This window comes from Balaenoptera physalus (assembly GCF_965194825.1).
Source record: "Balaenoptera physalus genome assembly, chromosome: 14".
Taxonomy (NCBI): Eukaryota; Metazoa; Chordata; class Mammalia; order Artiodactyla; family Balaenopteridae; genus Balaenoptera; species Balaenoptera physalus.
In genome coordinates, this window is record NC_138893.1 from 76,437,037 (window position 1) to 76,458,393 (window position 21,357).

Below are 21,357 nucleotides of genomic sequence, written 5' to 3' on the forward strand. Positions count from 1 at the left end.
CCCTGCCAACACCTTGATCTCAGACTTCTAGACTCCAGAACTGTGATAAAATATATTTCTGTTGTTGACACCACCCAATCTGCAGTGCTATGTTACAGCAGCCCTAGCAAACTAATACACCTGTGAAATTAACAGAGAATATAGTGAGGCTGTATGTTAAAAGCAAATAGGACTTCTTTTGTTTTTTTCAACATCCTCAGTTTTTGAAATGATGAATCAGACCTGCCTGCGTATAGTGGTGGGGCCTGATTTGAAACTTCCTTGAGGTAAAACACCATCGCAAAAGTCACTGCTTTAGGTGAGGCTTCTGATTCATCCCTTCATCAATCAATTATAAATTCAAACTTATTTGATGGCACTGCCCACTTCCACGTATGACACCACTGGATTGACAAAGGTAACATTAACACACAGCTGATCATCAATAAGAGCACGGATGCACTTCGTGCTTTGAAATGGTACCTCATTCTTGGCTTTTCCCTTGAGGTCTTCAAGTCACCTGCGTGCTTTCTACCTGTGTGCTTTCTACCTGTGTCTGCATTGATCTAATAAACATAACAAGAAAAGAGAAATGTGGGGAGGAACCATTCCCACTGCCCTTGACCCTCAGCTCAGGTTTTCAGAGGACAGAAATGGGTGGTAACTTTTGTAAATGAAGTCAATGTTAACGGCACTGCCCAAGTCACATGAAAGCCACCATGTCAAGGGTGATGAAAGGCGACGGGATACACAGTGGCTCTTATGGAGATCGGCCACTATCACTGATCAGCTCTTCCAAACCTGTGCCACCGTCCACTAGGAACCTAAGCCAGCCTGTGGAGCCAGACAGGATTTGCTGACACACTCTAAGTTCATAACTATAAGGAGCATTTCTCTGTGCCATCTTAATAAAACAACATGGAATAAAGTTTTATAATAGCAATAGCGAGAGAAGAAAGTCATAATTTTCCATGCTTCACGATTCGGAATAATTAATTTAATAACTGTGTCATATGAGAAGAGTAAATAAAGAGAAGGAAAGGGGTGTGGATATATATGATCACTGAAGCATATACAATTGCAAGGAAAAACAAATTACCAGGGTAGCGCTGGAAATAAAAGCTTGGTGGGAAATATTTTTTTAGATGCTAATTTGATTCTTCTATGGAGCCTTAAAGATGCAGTGTCTACAAGACCACTATTTACCTCCACTTGATTTTTAGCAGTTATATAACCTTTTGTTTCTAAAAACCAATTAAACACCTTCTTGATCTCCACTGGGAATTTTCCCTGTTCTCTACCTAGACTATAACAGGACTATGATTTCATTTACAACACCTTGCTGGAGAGTATTTCATCATCAGAGGTGTTAAACAAAAAAAAAAAAAAAAGGACTGAAATTAATAAACGAGAGCAGAGTCAAAATAAGATGCAGTTTTCTTTGGACACAGTTACAGTCTCTGGGGTTTGGTTCACAGTAAACATTAAGACTCTAGATCTTAGCTGAGCAGTTTCTTTGCTATGCCACAATCTGTAGGTCTGCAGGAAGAGATTATTTCTGAGTATGAGCATATGTGCTTAAATCCCACACCAAAAATATAGGCTTCTAAAGTGAGTAAATAATTATTTCTATTAAATTGTTACATACAAAAGTAAACCTTCCTTTTCTTGATCAGGTGAAACATCTTGTCTACTGTTATTCAGTTTTCCTTCCTCAAATACTAAAGATACCAGCCTCGTTCCTTCCCATATGAAAACTATTGATTCTGCTATTCAAACACCGGACTATATGTATCACATTGTATATTCCTGGAGCTCAGCACCCCCTTCCACCTCCAGGCCTCTCTGAGGACCTGCCCTCAGTGCCAGTCGCCGCAGTGACTTACCGACAGTGTTTATGGGATCCGGTCAAGGTTTCGATCACAAAGCACTCGCCATCATTGAGACAGTAGGCAAGGTCCTTGTCTCGGCAGGGTTTGAAGTGCTCAGATCGCTCAGTGGAATATGTCGTCGTATCTGTTGAAAAAAACAGAGAAAGGCTGTCAGAAGTTCATTCTGACACGACCAGCTCCTGTCATTGGGCTGGACCTGTGCACTGAGACCTTCTTATGGCTGCTGACTCTAGCCAGACAGGATGGAACCTTCACTGTACTGAAAAAACACAATTGGATATGACTATTTTATCGACTGAATGTTTGTGCCCCCCCCCCAGAATTCATATATTGAAACCTAACCCCCAATGTGATGGTATTAGGAGGTGGGGCCTTTGGGAGGTAATTAGGTCATGAGTGGGATTAATACCCTTATAAAAGAGACCCCAGAGAGCTCCCTCACTCATTCCAGTCATGTGACGACACAGCAAGAAAGTAGCCCTCTATGAACTAGGAAGTCCTAACCAGACACTGAATCCACAGGCACCTTGATCTTAGGCTTCCCAGCATCCAGAACTGTGAGAAATAAATTTCTGTTGTTTTTAAGCCACCCAGCCCATGGTATTCTGTTATAGCAGCTAGGACTAAGACAACTACCGGATTCAACTGTCTTCTTTCTCCACAAGATTTTAACAATTGGAATCACCCTAGACAAGTCCCATCAGAGGACACATTACCAGTAAAAGTTGAATGACCCTACAGTCAAATATCTGAAATTCACTTTCATTAATTTCAGTGTTAAGAAACATGTTGTATTAAAGGATTGAAACAACATCCCCTTCCCTTAACTGTTGTCAAACGTCGTTAAATATCTGATCAACGTACATAATACTGTAACTCTTCTATGGAAATCAATGTCAGTTTCTGTGTGTGTGTGTGTGTGTGTGTGTGTGTGTGTGTTTTATCTTTTTTAAGTTATGGCTGTAATTTGCTAATAGCTAAGCCAATTATTCTTTCACTTTTTCCTTTTATTATGTAATTAAAATGCAAATGTACCAAATTCTGAAACAGACTCTCAAATGTGAGGAATGAGTCTGGTAAATATTTAACAAGACTAAATTATTGTCATTTTTTAGCATTATCTTAAACATGTGTTTTTTAAATCATAATCACTTACTTTTTTGAATTAAGTTATATATCCATATCAGCTTCCTAAATATGAAACTAATAATAAGTATAAGCATATGCGCTCTACTGGATGAAAAATCTGTTATAACGTGTAGACATTCTTGTTTCAGAGTTTTAAGCAACTAAAATATGAGCACCAATTTCATTGCAATATTCAAGAAAAATATATTTAAAAAGTCAAAGATGGATACATGATTCAGCATGTAAGCTCTTTTTATTTCCTTTACATAGATATAGATTAATAATAATGTTCAACAGCATGGGCCATTGTACCAGTTTACTAACTGGAGGTCACAATGAGCCTCTTCCTACCCACCATCCGAATGGAGGGGAGAGTTATTAATCAGAAAGAAAATTCACTCATGTTCTCCCCAAACCTAAGAAGCCTCAATGGGCCCCTTTCCCATAGGAAGAACTCCAAATTCCTAAGTAGAGCAAAGAAAAACATAGACCAGGTAGAATTCTGCCTGTCTAGCCTCATCTTCTTGCATCCTAAAACACACAACTTCATCTCCAACTATTATCCTATTTCCCCAATACTAGGAACTATCACACTGATCCTTCTTCCTGGACCATCTTTTTCTTTGCTGGAAAACATCCAGCAATTCTTCAGAGTTTATGTCATCTTCCCCTTGTGTCCCCCAGACCTTTTATTGCTTGCATCACTGTATTCAATGCTGCAAGTAACCATTTGTTTACACTTTTATCTGTTTTAGTCTGTAAGTTCCTTGAGGTCAGAGGTTGAGCCTTAATCAGAATTGGTGCTCAGTAAAAATGTCTTCAATAAATCTAATAACTCAAGGGGGGGAAAGCAGGGGGTGGGTGTGGGATGAATTGGGAGACCGGGATTGACATATATACACTAATATGTATAAAATAGATAACTAATAAGAACCTGCTGTATAGCACAGGGAACTCCACTGTACAGTAGAAACTAACACAACATTGTAAAACAACTATACCCCAATTAAAAAAAAAATCTGATAACTCTAACATCATTAAAGTTTAAACACCATTGATGAAAGATATGATCATTAAAGATATTATAATCATCTAAAAGTTAATGCATATCTTACAATAAAAAGTTAGACATAACTTTCACATTGTTATCATTTTAGTATAGTCGTTTTAATATTGATAAATATTGCAAAATAACCACATTGCCTTCAGATTCACACAGACCCTACTCATATGCTATTCATATACTGTGAGCATTGAAAAATCCACTTCTAATCTTCTCTTTCTTGATCATACAATGGGAACTTATTTTTTTCTACTTCAAAATATTTGCCTGTTAATACTTTGGCATGAAATAAAGGCTCTGCAAAACAGACACATTTTTTGTTTGTTTGTTTGTTTTCCAGAAGATCTCCTCTACAGGGAAGATTTGTTATTCAAGACAGTATGTGATAAATAGTTACACAGACTCAATCTCTCTTTCTATGGGAAATGTTTAAAATTCAAGAGCTCTGAGCCAAAAATTCAATAAGAACCACCACACAGTTGACTACTACTCTGACCGCTGAAGTATATTAATTCATGATCAGTTAAGTTTTCCTTTAGTTTCTTATTATCCATTTATTGATATTCACTGATCATTCCTCTAAGAACAGCTTTTCATTAACATAAACTACAGCATAAAAAGGGAGATCCTTATTTTATAATCAGTGGTTTTAACAAGCTACAGACTCCAAGAGCAATACAATGGCAAAGCAATCACAATCAATTAGTTTCCATCTGACAACTACTGTCTCTGGTGGTTACCGCCCTATTCTACCAACCACTTTATCACTTTACCATCCATCAGCACAATACACAGGATCAGAACCAAGTAAAATGCCTCTGCAAAGGCCCAAGGTGGGGGAGTACAGAGATGTCAGGTCTAACATGCCCTCACGTTTTCTATTTCCATAGCTTAGAGAATCCCAAAATTGATTTAAAATACACATGCTTATCCTTCACAATGACTTGACTAAATTCTAAGAGAACATCCTTATTAAATATTTTAAGTAACTTGATTTAGTACGCAACAGAATATTAGTCTTGATCCTTCTATAGATAAATAAAATGCAGTTATCAATAAATTTGAAATCTTAAGAATTTACCCATGCATTTCACTATATAGTACCCATATAGCACTATGCACCTAAAATCACAGAGGTGTTGGGAAAGGTAAATAAAATTCACCATGAGGTGAAATTATATACTTGTAAGGCATCATGCCAAATATGTGAGTGGAAAGATAGAAAAATTCCTTAATGAAATCACTAGGCTGCTATACTAACTCTAAGACCACCTACACACTTTTGTAAGGTAAATCGTAAGTATACTGTGTCTAAGTCACTGTTAGCCTTTCTATTACTTACAACCAAACACAGTCCAAAGAGATGGTAATAATTTTGGATGACAGCCTCCAATACTTATAGATCTGCTTAAAAGTACATGTATGTATATATTTGTTTAATTTTTAACATATACAATATATTGCAAACATATAAAATAGAGCATAAGTAAAAATGAGATAAAAATAAATAAGGTATAATCCTGATTTTCTTTCTGTGCCCTAACGTGACACGGTATGCCCTAATATATCCAGCTGAGTGCTTTGTTCTGAAGGGGAAACATGGGACATTTGTGAGAACGAGATAACAGATAAGATCTAACTCCAAACTATAAAACTTATGGCCCTAAATATCCTTGGGGTACCTTAACAATCAGACATAGAACTCTCATCTATAAACTTATCCAACATACTCAGAACCCAGTGTTTATGTTTTAAAACTTCATCTCTTTTAAGATAGTCTAATACACTAAGGTGGCTACGGTATATGGTACTATTTTGTCATGTTTTTAAAATTCAAGGGGCACCTTCTGTTTCTAGGAATGATATCTGGTAAATAAAATTGTTATAGAGCTCCCTGTTGTCTTCAAAAAATTACATGGGTAAAGGTCCAAGTAAGTAAACTAGAAGGGGCCAAATATTCCCATGAATTCTCATTTGTTTTCCAAGGCTCTCCCTTACTCCACAGTACCTCCTTATCAGGCATCACTCTCCCACCACATCAGCTCATGAACCTCCCATCTTACTGGACCGTGAGCTTGTGGGGGTGGAGGAGGTCTTCACATCGCTGATCCACAGTCTTACTGACAGCCTGACACAGAGGTGCACACAATAGATGTTTATAGAAGAATGATCTTTTATAACATGAGTGTTTTTCTAAATGTTCTGTATAGTCAAGTGTGCACATTTTGTTATCATCATAAAAGAAAAACTCTATATGAATAAATGTTTATAAGTTAGGACATGAGATGAGTTCCAAAAGTAATTTTAGGTAAAGTGCTTAGAATTTTATAAGAAGAGCAGAAAATCAACTCCACAAAATGGAGGCAAAGGGAGGAGAAAAAAAACAATAATTAGGGAAAATATTCAGAAAGAGATGGTATGAAGGATAAAGGAATGTTAGGCTTAAGAAGAACAGAGATGGTGCTTAGGATAGGGATTCCAAGCACCATGAGCAAAGTTCAAGGTCTCAGGACAAGGAAGTGCAGTTGCTGGCTTGAGGAATAACGCCCATTCACTTGGGACCACAAAGGCTGTGCAATTATCCAGACTGCTCATCTGGCACTTGTTATATGTAGTTTAATGTGTTTTCTTATATTTTTATGGGTTTTGGTCTCTCCCCAGGGAGGTCAGGGAAAGTGCTTTGCTTTTAAGTTCTGTATTTTTTCCGCATCATGTAGCATATATAGTGAGCAATCAGTACAGTAATTAAACGCACAGTGGGAACTAGTGGTGGTTAATTCATTAAAGGCAAAACGGGAAGAAAATGTAAGGCTGGAAGACAGAAATCCCTGCAGATTTTGCAATGAAAGTTAATTTATTAATGAATTAAAACAATGACTGGTTTTCCCCCTTAAGTACTGACTTGAACCTGAATGTGACTTATGGAGGTTTTCTCTGTTGCCAGCACAACACTGCACACTGTGGGAACACAGATTTTGTTGTAGGAACAAGAGTGCTAAATGGGCTATTACAGATAATAATTGCAGTAGATAATCAAAGAAAGGGAGAGCTTAATTCACACTATAGTTATCTCTAAAGGCTTCCCAAAGGGTTGGTATTGGAGTTACATCTTGAATGGGCATGATTTAATTGGCAGAGGAAAATGAATTCTAGATAGGAAGAGCAGAAACACCTAAGGAAGGAAAGGTGAGGCACAGCTTAGACACTAAATCCATCTTCCCATGCCTGACTTGCAAATGTCAGATTCATGAAGCAGTTTTCTCCTTCCCCCACTGAGTTGATGACATGACAATTCTCTAAGAAAAGTTAAGAATCTGGTGATGCAAGCTTTTAGGATTAGCAAAATACCTTTACAGGCTAGAAGCCATTTAAATATGGTTGTTGAGGCAGAGTCAAGATGGCTGTGTGGGAGGACGTGGAGTTAGCACCTTCCCACAAGTAGGGCGCCTGCCAGCTGCTGGTGGGGGACTCTGACGCCCAAGGAGACGGGAGGAACCCCAAAGTGAACCGGTAGGACGTAGGGGGACTGAGGTGGGAGGAGAAGTGGAGGCCAGACAGGATCGGCACCCCTGAGGCTGGGGAGATCAGGAGAGGCAGGCGGGAGGGACTCTCCTGGAAGAGCAAGAGAGAAGCAGAGGACGACTGCCTGGCCCACTCGGGAACAGGGAGCCTGCTGAGCTCCCAAGCCGGTACCGCGCCCCTCCAAAGCCCCATCCAGGCCACGTGGGTCCTGGGGGCATAGGAGGGAGGCCGGGGAGATCAGGAGAGGCAGGAGGGAGGAGCCCTCTGGGAGGAGTGGGAGAGGAACAGAGGGCGACTGCCCAGCCCACTCGGGCCCGGGGAGCCTGCTGAGCTCCCAGGCGAATCCCCCACCCTCCAAGTCCCCTCCAGACTGCGTGGGTCCTTGGGGGCATAAGAAGGAGGCTGAGAGGAGAACAGGAGAGGCAGGTGGGAGGGGATCAGGAGAGGAGAGGAGGGGATCAGGAGAGGAGAGGAGGGCATTTGCCCCACCCACTCGAGCCCAGGAAGCCTGCTGGGACCCCAGGTGAGGTCCCCTGCCCTCTGAGACCAAGAGTGAGGGGCATGCCTGGGTCCCTTCTGTCTCTTGAGCCTAAGCCTCACCACCCTACAACCCCCAGGGCCTTTTACAGCCCAGTGGGTCCTGAGCACTGGCCCTGCCCACAGCCCAAACCTCGCCCTTACTTAGGCCCCGCCCCACCAAAACAAAGGCCTTCCCCCCCCCCTTTTCTTTTCTTTTCCCTCCTCCTCTTTTTTACTATTGTGGTACTGATGTACCTTCTGGGTGTTGATTCATCTATATTTTTATTTTTATATTCTTTCTAACGTATCTGTTAGTTTCCTAGTCTAATTTTATTTTTTTACCTTACTGTTCTTTCTTTTTTTTTTCTTGTTTTTGCTGCCCCACACAGCTTGAAGGATCTTGGTTCTTAAGCCCAGGGTCGGGCTGAAGCTCCTGTGGTGGGAGCTCTGAGTCCGAACCACTGGACTAACAGGAAACCTCAGACCCCAAGGAATATTCACTGGAGTGAGGTTTCACAGACGTCCTCATCTCAGCACCAAGACCCAGCCCTACCCAACAGCCTACAAACTCCAGTGTTGGAAGCCTCAGGCCAAACAACCAGTAAGACAGGAACACAACCCCACTCATTAAAAAAAAAAAAAATGAGACAGCAAAAAAATATGTCACAGATGAAGAAGTAACGTAAAAACCTACAAGACCAAATAAAGGAAGAGAAAATAGGCAATTTACCTGAAAAAGAATTCACAGTAATGACAGTAAAGATGATCCATGATTTCAGAAATAGAATGGAAGCACGGATTCAGAAAATACAAGGAATGTTTAACAAAGGTCTAGAAGAACTAAAGAACAAACAAAGGCCATATGTGAAAAACCCACAGCAAGCATCATTTCAATGGTGAAAAACTGAAAGCATTTGCACTAAGATCAGGAACAAGACAAGGATGTCCACTCTCGCCACTATTATTCAACATAGTTTTGGAAGTCCTAGCCATGGCAATCAGAGAAGAAAAAGAAATAAGAGGAGTACAAATTGGAAAAGAAGAAGTAAAACTGTCACTGTTTGCCAATGACATGATACTATACTTAGAAATACCTAAAGATGCAACCAGAAAACTGCAAGAACTAATCAATGAATTTGGTAAGGTGGCAGGAGACAAAATTAATGCACAGAAATCTCTTGCATTCCTAGACACCAACAACGAAAAATCAGAAAGAGAAATTAAGGAAACACTCCCACTTACCATTGCAACAAAAAGAATAAAATATCTAGGAATAAACCTCCCTAAGGAGGTGAAAGACTTGTACTCAAAAAACTATAAAACACTGATGAAAAACTCAAAGATGACATAAACAGATGGAGAAATATACCATGTTCTTGGATTGGAAGAATCAATATTGTGAAAATGACTATACTACCCAAAGCAATCTACAGATTCAATGAAATCCCTATCAAACTACCAATGGCATTCTTCACAGAATTAGAACAAAAAGTCTTATAATTTGTATGGAAACACAAAAAACCCAGAATAGCCAAAGCTATCTTGAGAAAGAAAAATGGAGTTGGAGAAATCAGGTTCCCCAACTTCAGACTATACACAAAGCTACAGTAATCAAGATAGTATGGTACTGGCACAAAAACAGAAATATAGGTCAATGGTACAGGATAGAATACCCAGAGATAAACCCACGCACATATGGGCAACTAATTTACAAAAAAGGAGGCAAGAACATACAATGGAGAAAAGACAGCCTCTTCAATAAGTGGTGCTGGGAAAACTGGATAGCTACATGTAAAAGAATGAAATTAGAACACCACATAACATCATATACAAAAATAAACTCCAAATGGATTAAAGACCTAAGTGTAAGACCAGACACTATAAAACTCTTAAAGGAAAACATAGGAAAAACACTCTTTGACATAACCACAGAAAAATCTTTTTTGACCCACCTCCTTGAGTAACAAAAATAAAAACAAAAATAAACAAATGGGACTTAATTAAATTTCAAAGCTTTTGCACAGCAAAGGAAACCACAAACAAGACGAAAAGACAACCCTCAGAATGGGAGAAAATATTTGCAAATGAAACAACAGACAAAGGATTAATCTCCAAAATATACAAACAGCTCATGGAGCTCAATATCAAAAAACAAACAATCCAGGTAAAAAATGGGTGGAAGACCTAAATAGACATTTCACCAAGGAAGACATACAGATGGCCAAGAGGCACATGAAAAGATGCTCAACATCACTAATTATTAGAGAAATGCCAATCAAAACTAGAATGACGTATCACCTCACACACATCAGAATAGCCATTATCAAAAAATCTAGAAACAATAAATGCTGGAAAGGGTGTGGTGAAAACGGAACCCTCCTGCACTGTTGGTGGGAATATAAATTGATACAACCACTATGGAAAACAGTATGGAGGTTCCTTAAAAAACTAAAAATAGAACTACCATACAACCCAGCAATCCCACTACTGGGCATATACCCAGGAAAACCGTAATTCAAAAAGAGACATGCACCACAATGTTCATTGCAGCACTATTTACGATAGCGAGGACATGGAAGCAACCTAAGTGTCCATCGACAGATGAATGGATAAAGAAGATGTGGCATGTATATACAATGGAATATTACTCAGCCATAAAAAAATGAAATTGAGTTATTTGTAGTGAGGTGGATGGACCCAGAGTCTGTCATACAGAGTGAAGTAAGTCAGAAAGAGAAAAACAAATACCATATGCTAACACATATATATGGAATCTAAAAAAAAAAAAAAAAAAAATGGTACTGATGAACCTAGTTGCAGGGCAAAAATAAAGAGGTAGACATAGAGAATGGAATTGAGGACATGGGGTGGGAGGGCGAAGTGAGAGTAGCATCGACGTATATACACTACCGAATGTAAAATAGCTGGCTGGTGCGAGGCAGCAGCATAGCAAAGGGAGATCAGCTCGGTGCTTTGCAGTGACCTAGAGGGGTGGGATAGGGAGGATGGGAGGGAGGCTCAAGAGGGAGGGTATATGGGGACATGTGTATGCATATGGCTGATTCGCTTTGTTGTGCAACAGAAACTAACACAGTATTGTGAAGCAATTATACTCCAATAAAAAAAAAATTCTAAAAAAATAATAATAGTAAATAAATTTGTGTTGTTTTAAGCTAATAAATTTGTGTTGTTTTAAGCAAACAAACAAACAAATAAATAAGGTTGTCGACTCCAGCAGGGTCTTCCCTGGGTGGAGTACTGTGTAAATGAAACCTGCTTCCATACCTTAAAATCCCCCATAGAATATGCCATTTATCAGGCACCCAGGAAGGTGCACTGACATAAGACTGAGTTATAAAATATTTAATGGTCAAGGAAAATTGCATGAAGAATGCAGTGGTGTTTGAAAGGGAAACAAACCATTTCTCAGCTGGCAAAAAAGCAGAGATAGCTTTCTCCCCGCTGCCAAAGATCAGACAATTGTTCACTTTGCTGGTGTGGGAGAAATGGGGAGTGTTGGGCAAGGAATTTAAAAGTTCAATTGAGTCATGGGACTGCTGTGAGAACTGACAGTTCCTGAGGTATCCCAGAGCCATCGATTCTTGCAGCAAATGTAGAAAGGACCCTTATCAAACTTGTGTGACATACCTGGGCCACCTTCTGCTTTGAAATCTTTTTTTTTTTTTAATTATTTTATTTATTTATTTATTTTTGGCTGCGTTGGGTCTTCGTTGCTGCGTGTGGGCTTTCACTAGTTTTGGCGAGCGTGGGCTACTCTTGGTGCGGTGCACAGGCTTCTCATTGCGGTGGCTTCTCTTGTTGCAGAGCACGGGCTCTAGGCGGACGGGCTTCAGTAGCTGTGGCTCGCAGGCTCAGTAGTTGTGGCACACGGGCTTAGTTGCTCCGTGGCATGTGGGATCTTCCCGGATCAGGGCTCGAACCTGTGTCCCCTGCATTGGCAGGCAGATTCTTAACCACTGCGCCACCAGGGAAGCCCCCGGTTTGAAATCTTGCTTTTAAAAACTGCACCAGCTTAAGTAAACCTGCATGGGTGGGACATAGCTTGTTCAATGGAAGTGCACTTACTGGGGAACTGCAGAGTTATCCTAAAGCTGAATATATTTCCTTCTGCCTGCACACATACACACACTTATATAAACTGCTTTCAGTGACAACAGTGAAAATACCAGCTACTGTCACTGGAACACCATCTCTGCTCCCCACATCACTCTACTGAAATGGTCCAGTCTTTGTCACTAGCAATCTCTAAATCCAATGGATGTTGAAATGTTTCTTTTTTCTCATCTTGTTTGAACTCTCAGAAGCATCTAATACTCTTAGTCAAGCCCATCTTCATGAGAAACCTTTCACTGGCTCCCACTGTCACATAACGTTGATTTTCCCCTTTCTTTTTGGTTTTTGTCACCTGTCTCACCTAATTTCTATTTAAAAGCCAGATTACTCAAGGACCAGTTTTTTGGGGTTTTTAAAATTTATTTATTTATTTATTTATTTATTTTTGGCTGTGTTGGGTCTTCGTTTCTGTGCGAGGGCTTTCTCTAGTTGCGGCAAGCGGGGGCCACTCTTCATCGCGGTGCGCGGGCCTCTCACTATCATGGCCTCTCCTGTTGCGGAGCACAGGCTCCAGACGCGCAGGCTCAGTAGTTGTGGCTCACGGGCCTAGTTGCTCCGCGGCATGTGGGATCCTCCCAGACCAGGGCTCGAACCCATGTCCCCTGCATTAGCAGGCAGACCAAGGAACAGTTTTTAAATAACTCCTAACATATACTCAGTGGGGCTCTAAGCATTTACCTTTAGCTATTTCTTGGTCTTAAAATAACACTATGAATTTATGCTACTATTTATTATCCTTACTTTACAAATAGAGAAAATTTATTCTTAGAGATTTATGTCGTTGGCCCTAGGTCACATGGCTCTGAGTTGGCAGCTTCTGGGCTCGAACCCACGCAACTCTGACTTGTTCCACTAGACCGCTTCCCATAGACCACTTTTTTTTTTTTTTTTTTCCACTTTTACTTACTCCCTAGGCTAGCGCTCCTACAGGTGTGGTCCTCAGACCAGCAGTAACAGCATTATCTGGGAGTACATGAGCAATGATAATTCACGAGCCCCACCCCAGATCCACTGCATCAGAAACTCTGGAGGCGAGAGGAGGGACGGTGCTTTAACAAGCTCTCCAGGTAATTCTCAGACACGCTAAACTCTTGAGAAGCAGCTGCCTTGGATGAGCCTGTCTGATATCATCTACATGCCAATAACTCTCCAAGTTACACCTGAGCTCAATCTGCCTACCTGCAGGTGTTTCTGAGCTCAATCCGCCTACCTCTCTCTTCCTGATGGTTATCCCAAAGGCACCTAAAAATTAACTTGTAGAAAACTCTTGCTCTTCCTCCACAAACCTATTCTTCCTTTAGGATTCTCAGTCGCAGCCAATGTCACACTACTGATTCCCTTGTGCAGGCCAGAAGCCATCCTTCTCACCCTCCACATGAATCACGAGATATCAGTGGGTGACTCTACTTCCTACATATCTCTGGAATCTACCACTTCTTTCCATCTTAACTCACCTGGAATACTCATTATAGGCCTGCCTACATGCGTGCTTGCCAGGCTAAAAGGAATTATCCACATTACAATCAGTTTGCACAGTGTGTACACAACACGTAATGATGGTTCATTTCCTTCTGGAAAATTATTTAGTGGCTATCCCTGCCTCTTATGAAGAAAATCAAAATCCTTCCAAGCCCCTGCCTCTGTCCTCATCTCATACATAATACCTGCCCCACCCCACCCCCCATTTTCAGTGCATTGGCTACAGTTGTTCACATGGCCCATTGCACATCCCCTACAGCCTTTGCACATGGTCCTCTCGGCAGAGGGGCACCCTGAACCCCACACTCTCTCACAGTAATCTACAGATTTCATCCAGAGCACATACTATGAGATGGCAAAACATAAAGCCAAAAATAAATTCCCATTCGATAGTTATTCTCTACAAAATCCCTTGGGTTGTACCACCAAGCACAGGGGCTCTTCTCATGGGCGCTTCCCTCATTTAGGTCAAGGCGTTACTCCCTTCATTTTCCTTTCTTTGTCTTTCATTCTTTCAAGCAGAGACTATCCCCACACCAGCCCTGAATCAGAGACTTTTCCTTAGAGATGAGATGTTTAAAATCCCCATAGAGACTTAATTCCTTCTAATAAAACAGCCTGGCTGGGGAGTTTGAACTGTGAGGCGACTACCCCATAGGCTGAGTTACCCTTTAAGAAAAAGCAGGGGCACGTTACTGTGAATGCGTAGCTTAAAAATGCAGGACATAAGAGGACTTTAAGAGGACAGAAACAGCAGTCACTTACTCACATTGGTCAGAAGACGGGGATTCTTAGACACTTTGCAGAGCGGCGTTGTGTCTGTCTGGTTCCAAACAAAGTCACAGAGTAGCTTGGTGGAATATCATGTTCGCTCATTTGGAAACATCTCAGTCTGGCTGCCAGCAGGACCATTTCCTGCTTTTTCAGATGTTCCTTTACTTACATGGGAGCATCAGCGCGTACAGAGAAATTCCAGTACCGTCAGTCCAAGAAAGAACATGACTCTGTAGGTGATTAGCCGATCTTGGCTTCCAAAAAGGAGAACGCTGAGCTTATAGCGGAGAGACCTTTTGAGCTTCTCCAGCACAGAACCTCAGCTAACTGACTTCTGGTCTGAGCCTCTCTTCCAAGTCAGGTGCAGCAGGGAATTTAAATGAGATGCCAATTTAGACCTCAATTAGCCAGCTCTCCTTCCCATACCATGCTCGCTCCCTAAACAACTCTCTAACTGGTTTTTGATTTTCCATCTACGAATGCTTTTCAAATTGGGATATGTTCATTCTCTGTGATATCTTTATTGCCCTGAAGCACCTTTATGTGACATACACTGGGTGAGACACCCTTGCACGTGTAGCAAGAGCCTCCCGTCTGCCCTCCCTGTGCTCCAGCGAGAGTTTTCTGTGAAGCCAACAGGTGACACGCCCACCTTGATAGCATGCCCCAGCTGCCTAAAATTCCCTCCTGTCCTCATTGTAAGAGATTAACAAACACTTCTCAATCCTGCAATTCCCCACGCAAGCCAAACTCAAAACGCTTTCTGGGACTTCACTTTCCCGCGTTCTTCTCTCGTTTCTTGGGCTCCAATAACACTGGAACAGATCAGGCCTTTTATGACTTTGTGACTTTATATATCCTATTCCTTTGACCTATACAGTCAATAGGTCTCTGCCTGGCAAAACATTTCTCACTGTTTAAAACCTATGTGAAATGAGAGCTCCTACTGAAGCCTTCTCCAGATCCTCAGGATACAAGTATTTGAAATTCCAATAACACTTCATTCCTCCTTCTAATACAGGGATAATCATTCTGAATTGCAATTTAAATGTTTACATGTCTACTCTCCACCCTTTTCCCAAACCAGACTCTGAGTTCCTGTGGACCTGGCAAGGTCATTTCTAAATCCTTATAATTTATCCCAGGGCCTGACAGATAGCAGATGCTTAATGCATGCTTTCAGAGTGAATAAGTATTATAATGGTTACACGAGTGACGATCACACCAACATCACAGGCACACACATACCTTAAGCATGATAAGGTTACCACCTTGTAACTCCATATCATAATAATGTTTTTGGAGCTAAATGATGAAAAACATATCCATGCCTATGTGAATGCACCTGAGGCTGATTGCTAATAATCAGGGACTTTTTTTTTAATGTTCATTGGTTTCAGGTGAAAAATAAACAGTTTGTTTCTTGATAAACATGTTTGTTTACTTAAGAACTTTCTCCTAGTTTCAAATTTCTTGCCTGTCAAGTATGCACAGAGGTGATATTTAAAATATTTAATAAGCAGTATGGAAATGACAAGTCTAATCAGAATAAATCAGTTCATAGCTAAAGCAGGGTCCTGGAGGTAACCTAGTGGGGCCAGATCTTAACTCTATGGTTTCTGGATTAATACTGAGGAAGTTTAGGAGCCCTGGTGCAGGACATCCTGGATGTCATGGAGAGGATTTATTCAGGGGGATGTGAGCAGTGGCTATTTACCAACTAGAATAAAATCACTGCAATACTTTAACAGTCAACAACTAATGAAGTACCCTGCTATATATCAGACCCTCTCTTAGTCTAAACCTGTCTTCAGCTCTTTTAGTTGTAACAGCTGAAACCGGACAATCTTAGGATAACACAGAACTTGGAGGTCAACATGTGATAATAATGCTTGGAATAAACCTATTAATCAGATATAAATATTTTGCAGAAGAGAAACTGAAGCACAGGGGGATCATGCAATATGCTTAGGATTTCACAGCTAATAAATAGAAAGGCAGAAATAAAACCCAGAGAAGCCCAGCTCCACAGTGAATGTCCTTCACCCCTCTGCAGCCCCACCTGCTCTGAGTCCCGGACTCTTTCAAGGTAGGTATAGTCAAGTCTCTCCTTGCCAAATGCTGTTAGTCACTTTATTATGAGTCAATGCAAGAGCAATTAGGAAGCGATATTTTTCAGGAATCCATTCATCTTCTCACCCATCCACCCCACACCCATCGTTTGAGCACATACTGAAACTGTCAGGTACTGGGAGAAGATAGGTGGGTACGAAAACTAAAATAAAGACAGTGCTTGACACTGGGGGTTTCATTTACTCTCACATTTCCTTTTCATGCTATCATGGCTTTGAAATCCTGTCTAAACATTGACATGATTCTCCAAATTCCTTCATCGAAATGAACATCACTCACTTGACTTATTTAAAAGCTTCTTTTTCCCCCTAACAGCCCTAGATCTTATTTGGATCCTCTTTGTTAGTGTTCAGAAATCCAAGCACTTCCTCCTCTGTATGGGTCATGAAGAAGGCATGGGCACTGCAGCTACATGGGCACAGCAGGCCTAGGTTGAATCCCTGCTTATGCATTTGCTATGTCGTGTCACGGCAGAAGCAGAAAAAAAAAATGTAAGAGTTCAAAGAGAGGGCAGCAGTGGCTTGATGCTCCACATTCCTTTCTGTGTAAGAAGGGCTTGGAGAGTGGCTTCAGGTGGGAACTAGACTTACCTTAATGCTGCCTTTGCATAGGAAACATGTTGTTACTTCTACTGTGTGCTTAATTGGGATCCTTCCAGAGACGGAGATTACAACCACCACTCTATGTTTCTTTAAGTTTGGATTTTTTAGATTCCACATAAAAGTGATATCATACCGTATTTGTCTTTCTCTGTCTGACTTATTTCACTTAGCATAATGCCCTCAATCTTGACCCCTACCCTGCCACCACCTCCATCCCTTGGGATCTTGCCTATAATTCTGGGTGTAAAGAAAAGTCAATCAAAAGAAGTTTCCCAAAGAAACTGTCAAGGAGACTTTAGGGAGTACTCACTCTGGCTGACAACAAAAATTATGAAAATGATATTAAAGGACTGTAAAAGACTAGTGTAGTGCTACTTGTTCAATTACCAGGCCTATGGCTTCCAGCTGTCTTGCATCTCCAGACCCTACCTTAGCTAGCATATTGCTAGACACACAAGAGACGATAAAGAAATGCTAAATCAGATGGAACAGCTACAATTTCCTAGAACACGCAGTAATGAGGAGAGGAAATGCAAATGTGCAACCAAAGTATCAGGACCAAGAAGACATGAAAGGTCAGCAGAAATGCACTGAAAGTTGAGTCCTTGGAAACTTAAGGCACTTGAATTTCAACATGTCCAAACTTAAAAAAAAAAAATCTAAAGAAAAAAGAACAATTGCTACCCAAAAACATAGGGACTCAATAATGCAGGGTTAACCCCTAAAATGCCACAGTTGTTCAAACCAGACAACCTAGAATTCATTCAGTCACTACGTTATTTATCGTTTTGACAACCTCCAGGTCTCAGGGATATTGCAATCAGGTTATATTTCACTCCCTTAAAAAGTCTCATCCTCTGCACCCCTGTTCATCTTCTTAGTAACAGTGTAGGGTTTGTCCCAAGCAAAAGGGGAAAAGGCTTGGCTCCTTCTACCATGCTGGAACTCTGTGCTTTGGCCTCAGTATATGGAATTAAGTGTGCCTAGCTTTAAATATCTCACTTTTGTAATGTACCTTTGGAAATCTGTGTTTGCATTCAAACTTTGCTGCTTATTGGCATTTGGAATAAATTGAATATATGAAAATGTATAATTCATGAGGTTCCATGAAACCTGAATGAGAAAAAGGAACAGTGCATGGTAATGGCTCTTGCAGTACGGGGCACCGAGCACTTTTTTCCCTTATTTACCTTTTGCTAAGTAAGTCAACAGATAATTTATTAAGCGTCAACATATCTAATTCTACAATGTCTCTAATTCTACAGTGTCTCTACAATTAAAATCATTTATTTATTTAACAAGCTATCATTGGGCTCCTCCTATGAGACTCTCGAGTACCATACTGGTTCCTGGGGTGAAAGTGAGGAACTCAGTTCAGAGATCATAAGGCACGTGGCTGCCTCCCAGGAACTGCCAGGCATGTGTGACTGTCCGGTACCCAGTCCACGCTAAGTGCCAGGCAGGGGACAGGGGTGGCAAATGTACTCATAACACCCAGAGTTTGCTGACTTCTTAGCACTTGTTTGGAGACGGGATATGGCTACAGAATTTCAAATAGTAAAATGTTCCTCAGGCTTCCCTGGTGGCGCAGTGGTTAAGAATCTGCCTGCCAATGCAGGGGACACGGGTTCGAGTCCTGGTCTGGGAAGATCCCGCATGCCGCGGGGTGGCTGGGCCCGTGAGCCACAATTACTGAGCCTGCGCGTCTGGAGCCTGTGCTCCGCAACAAGAGAGGCCGCGATAATGAGAGGCCCGCGCACCACGATGAAGAGTGGTCCCCGCTTGCCGCAACTAGAGGAGGCCCTCGCACAGAAACGAAGACCCAACACAGCCCAAAATAAATAAATAAATAAATAAATAATTTAAAATGTTCCTCATAGGGCAGTTTGTAGTTTTCCCATTTACTACTAAAAAGACTAGATAAATAAAGTGAAGGATGTCCCCACCAATCACTAGACCCGATGATGTCACAAGTACACAGCCTGCAACTCTACTAACGCACGGCTCTCAAGAATTAAGACTTTTCTGCATTACTCCTTATAAGTTTTTATTTATGTTTTTCTCTTTTGCCAGAGAAGAAAGGGACTCATGTCTCATTCAGTCATGATTGTCTTACTAATCTGTGAAAATGTGGGTGAGAGATAGATGGTTAGAATACACATGGCACAAAGGAAAGGTCTATGGATCTTGTTTGACTCTTGGCTCAACCATGATCACCTGCTTTTCAGCCAGTTCTTAATTTTTCTAAATTTTATTTATAAAATATGATTGTAATATTACTTATTATTCATTTTCATAACAGTTGAAAGGGCCCGATGCAGTATTGACTTCTAGTAAATATTAATTTCATCTTATGAATTTTCTCCTTGAAAAATTTACTTTCCATTTGATTAGAAATTTCTCGAAAGAATATACACATATATCCAATAAATATAAGAAAAGTTCAACATCATTAGTTATTATGGAAACAGACAACAAAACCACACTGAAGTACCACCTCACTCCCACTAGAATGAACACTAACAAGTGTTGGCAAAGAGAATTTGGAAAAACTGGAGACATATCCTGCTGGTGGGAAAGAAAAATGGCACAGCTGCTTTGAAAAATGGTTTGGTAATTCCTCAAAATGTTAAACAGAGTTATCATATGAAACAGCAATTCCACTTCTAGGTGTATACCCAAGGCAACTGAAAAGAAATGTTCATGAAAAACAAATGTTCGTACTTGTACATGGATGTTCATAGAAGCATCAAGTAATGAATGGATTTAAAAAATGTGGTATATCCAGACAATGGAATATTATTCACCAATAAAAGTAATAAAGTACTGATACATGCTACAGCATAGATGAACCTTAAAGTGTAATACTTAATGAAAGAAACTAGACATAAGGCTATATTGTATGATTTCATTTATATGAAATGTCTAGGATAATCAAATCCACGGAGACATAATGTAGATCAGTGGGTGCCAGAGGGCAGGAGGAAAACTTTCTCTTCTGGTCTTTCCACCTTGGTCTTCTATATACTCTTTTATATTTTCAGTGTATTAATAGGTAAAAGGAGACAAATATTGTTCAATATTTTAGATTCTGCAAAAAAATCACAGTCGATTTCATGCTATGCTTTTGAAAGGGAACACACACTGCAAACGATTTGAGAAAGAAGGAAAACCCATCACATACTTCCCCAAATCTCCTTGCATTATTGACAAAACTTTGCTCTCAGACCTGTTTCAGAACAAATATTGTTTTGAGAAAATTGGTCCATTCTCTGTGCCTGCTGGAAAGCAATTAAAGCTGAAATCAAATAGCTATAATCATCTGTTCATTTCCGACCCTTATCTCTCCATTTGCAGAAAGAGCTGCTATGTATTAAAGTATTTGTGGATCATTCAATAATTTAAGTATTAGCAAAAACGGTGGGTTTTGAAGGTAGTACTGAGACAATTTGGAATTTTTAGCAGAAATTCCAAATAAAGTACAGATAAAAGGCTAGCAACCCTCCAAATTTTGCTTCTCTAATGGTGGAAGTCATAAGATTCCCCTCCCTTTATCTTGGCTTAAGCTGTTTCCCAACCAGCACTACAAAGCAGAAACATAATCACCCTCTTTGACACCTTAAGTTTTGGCACAGGGGAAAATTCTTTTTCCTTCCCACACTGGGACTCCCTGTCTCCTCTTCTTTCTGGTGTGTCTTTCTTGCACACACCTAGTAACATCCCCTTTTATCCAACCTAGTTGGTGACCCTTAACCAAGAATCAGATTTAGTTCATAAAGAACAGGGGTCAGGAAACTGTGGTTCATGGGCCAAATCTGGGCCATAACCTGTTTTTGTAAGTGAAATTGTATTGGAACACAGCTAAGTTCATTTGTTTATACATTGTCTATGGATGCTTTTGAGCTAAAATTAGTTAAGTAGAGACCACAAAGCCTAAAAATCCTAAAATATTTACTTATCTGGCCCTTTACAGAGAAAGTTCCCCAACTCCTAAATAAAAGGTGGAAGATGGTAGCTTTCTTATAAATTATATATTTGCTATATCTGAACTATTCAAAATGTTTGACATTGATTTAAGTACTTTGGCGTTATATATTTCAAATAAATATATATATGCGGGAGAAACATAGCC

At 40.4% G+C, this 21,357-nt stretch overlaps 1 protein-coding gene across 10 annotated transcripts in view; it reads right to left on the bottom strand.

Annotated features, from left to right (window-relative positions):
* Window positions 1-21,357, bottom strand: part of NRG3 (neuregulin 3) — a 1,082,617-nt gene that overhangs the window by 600,382 nt on the left and 460,878 nt on the right. For all 10 annotated transcript variants that reach the window (XM_082425700.1, XM_082425708.1, XM_082425703.1 and 7 more), the window contains exon 2: window positions 1,866-1,995. In XM_082425700.1, the coding sequence (XP_082281826.1) occupies window positions 1,866-1,995 (130 nt within the window). The remainder of the gene's footprint in view (window positions 1-1,865; window positions 1,996-21,357) is intronic.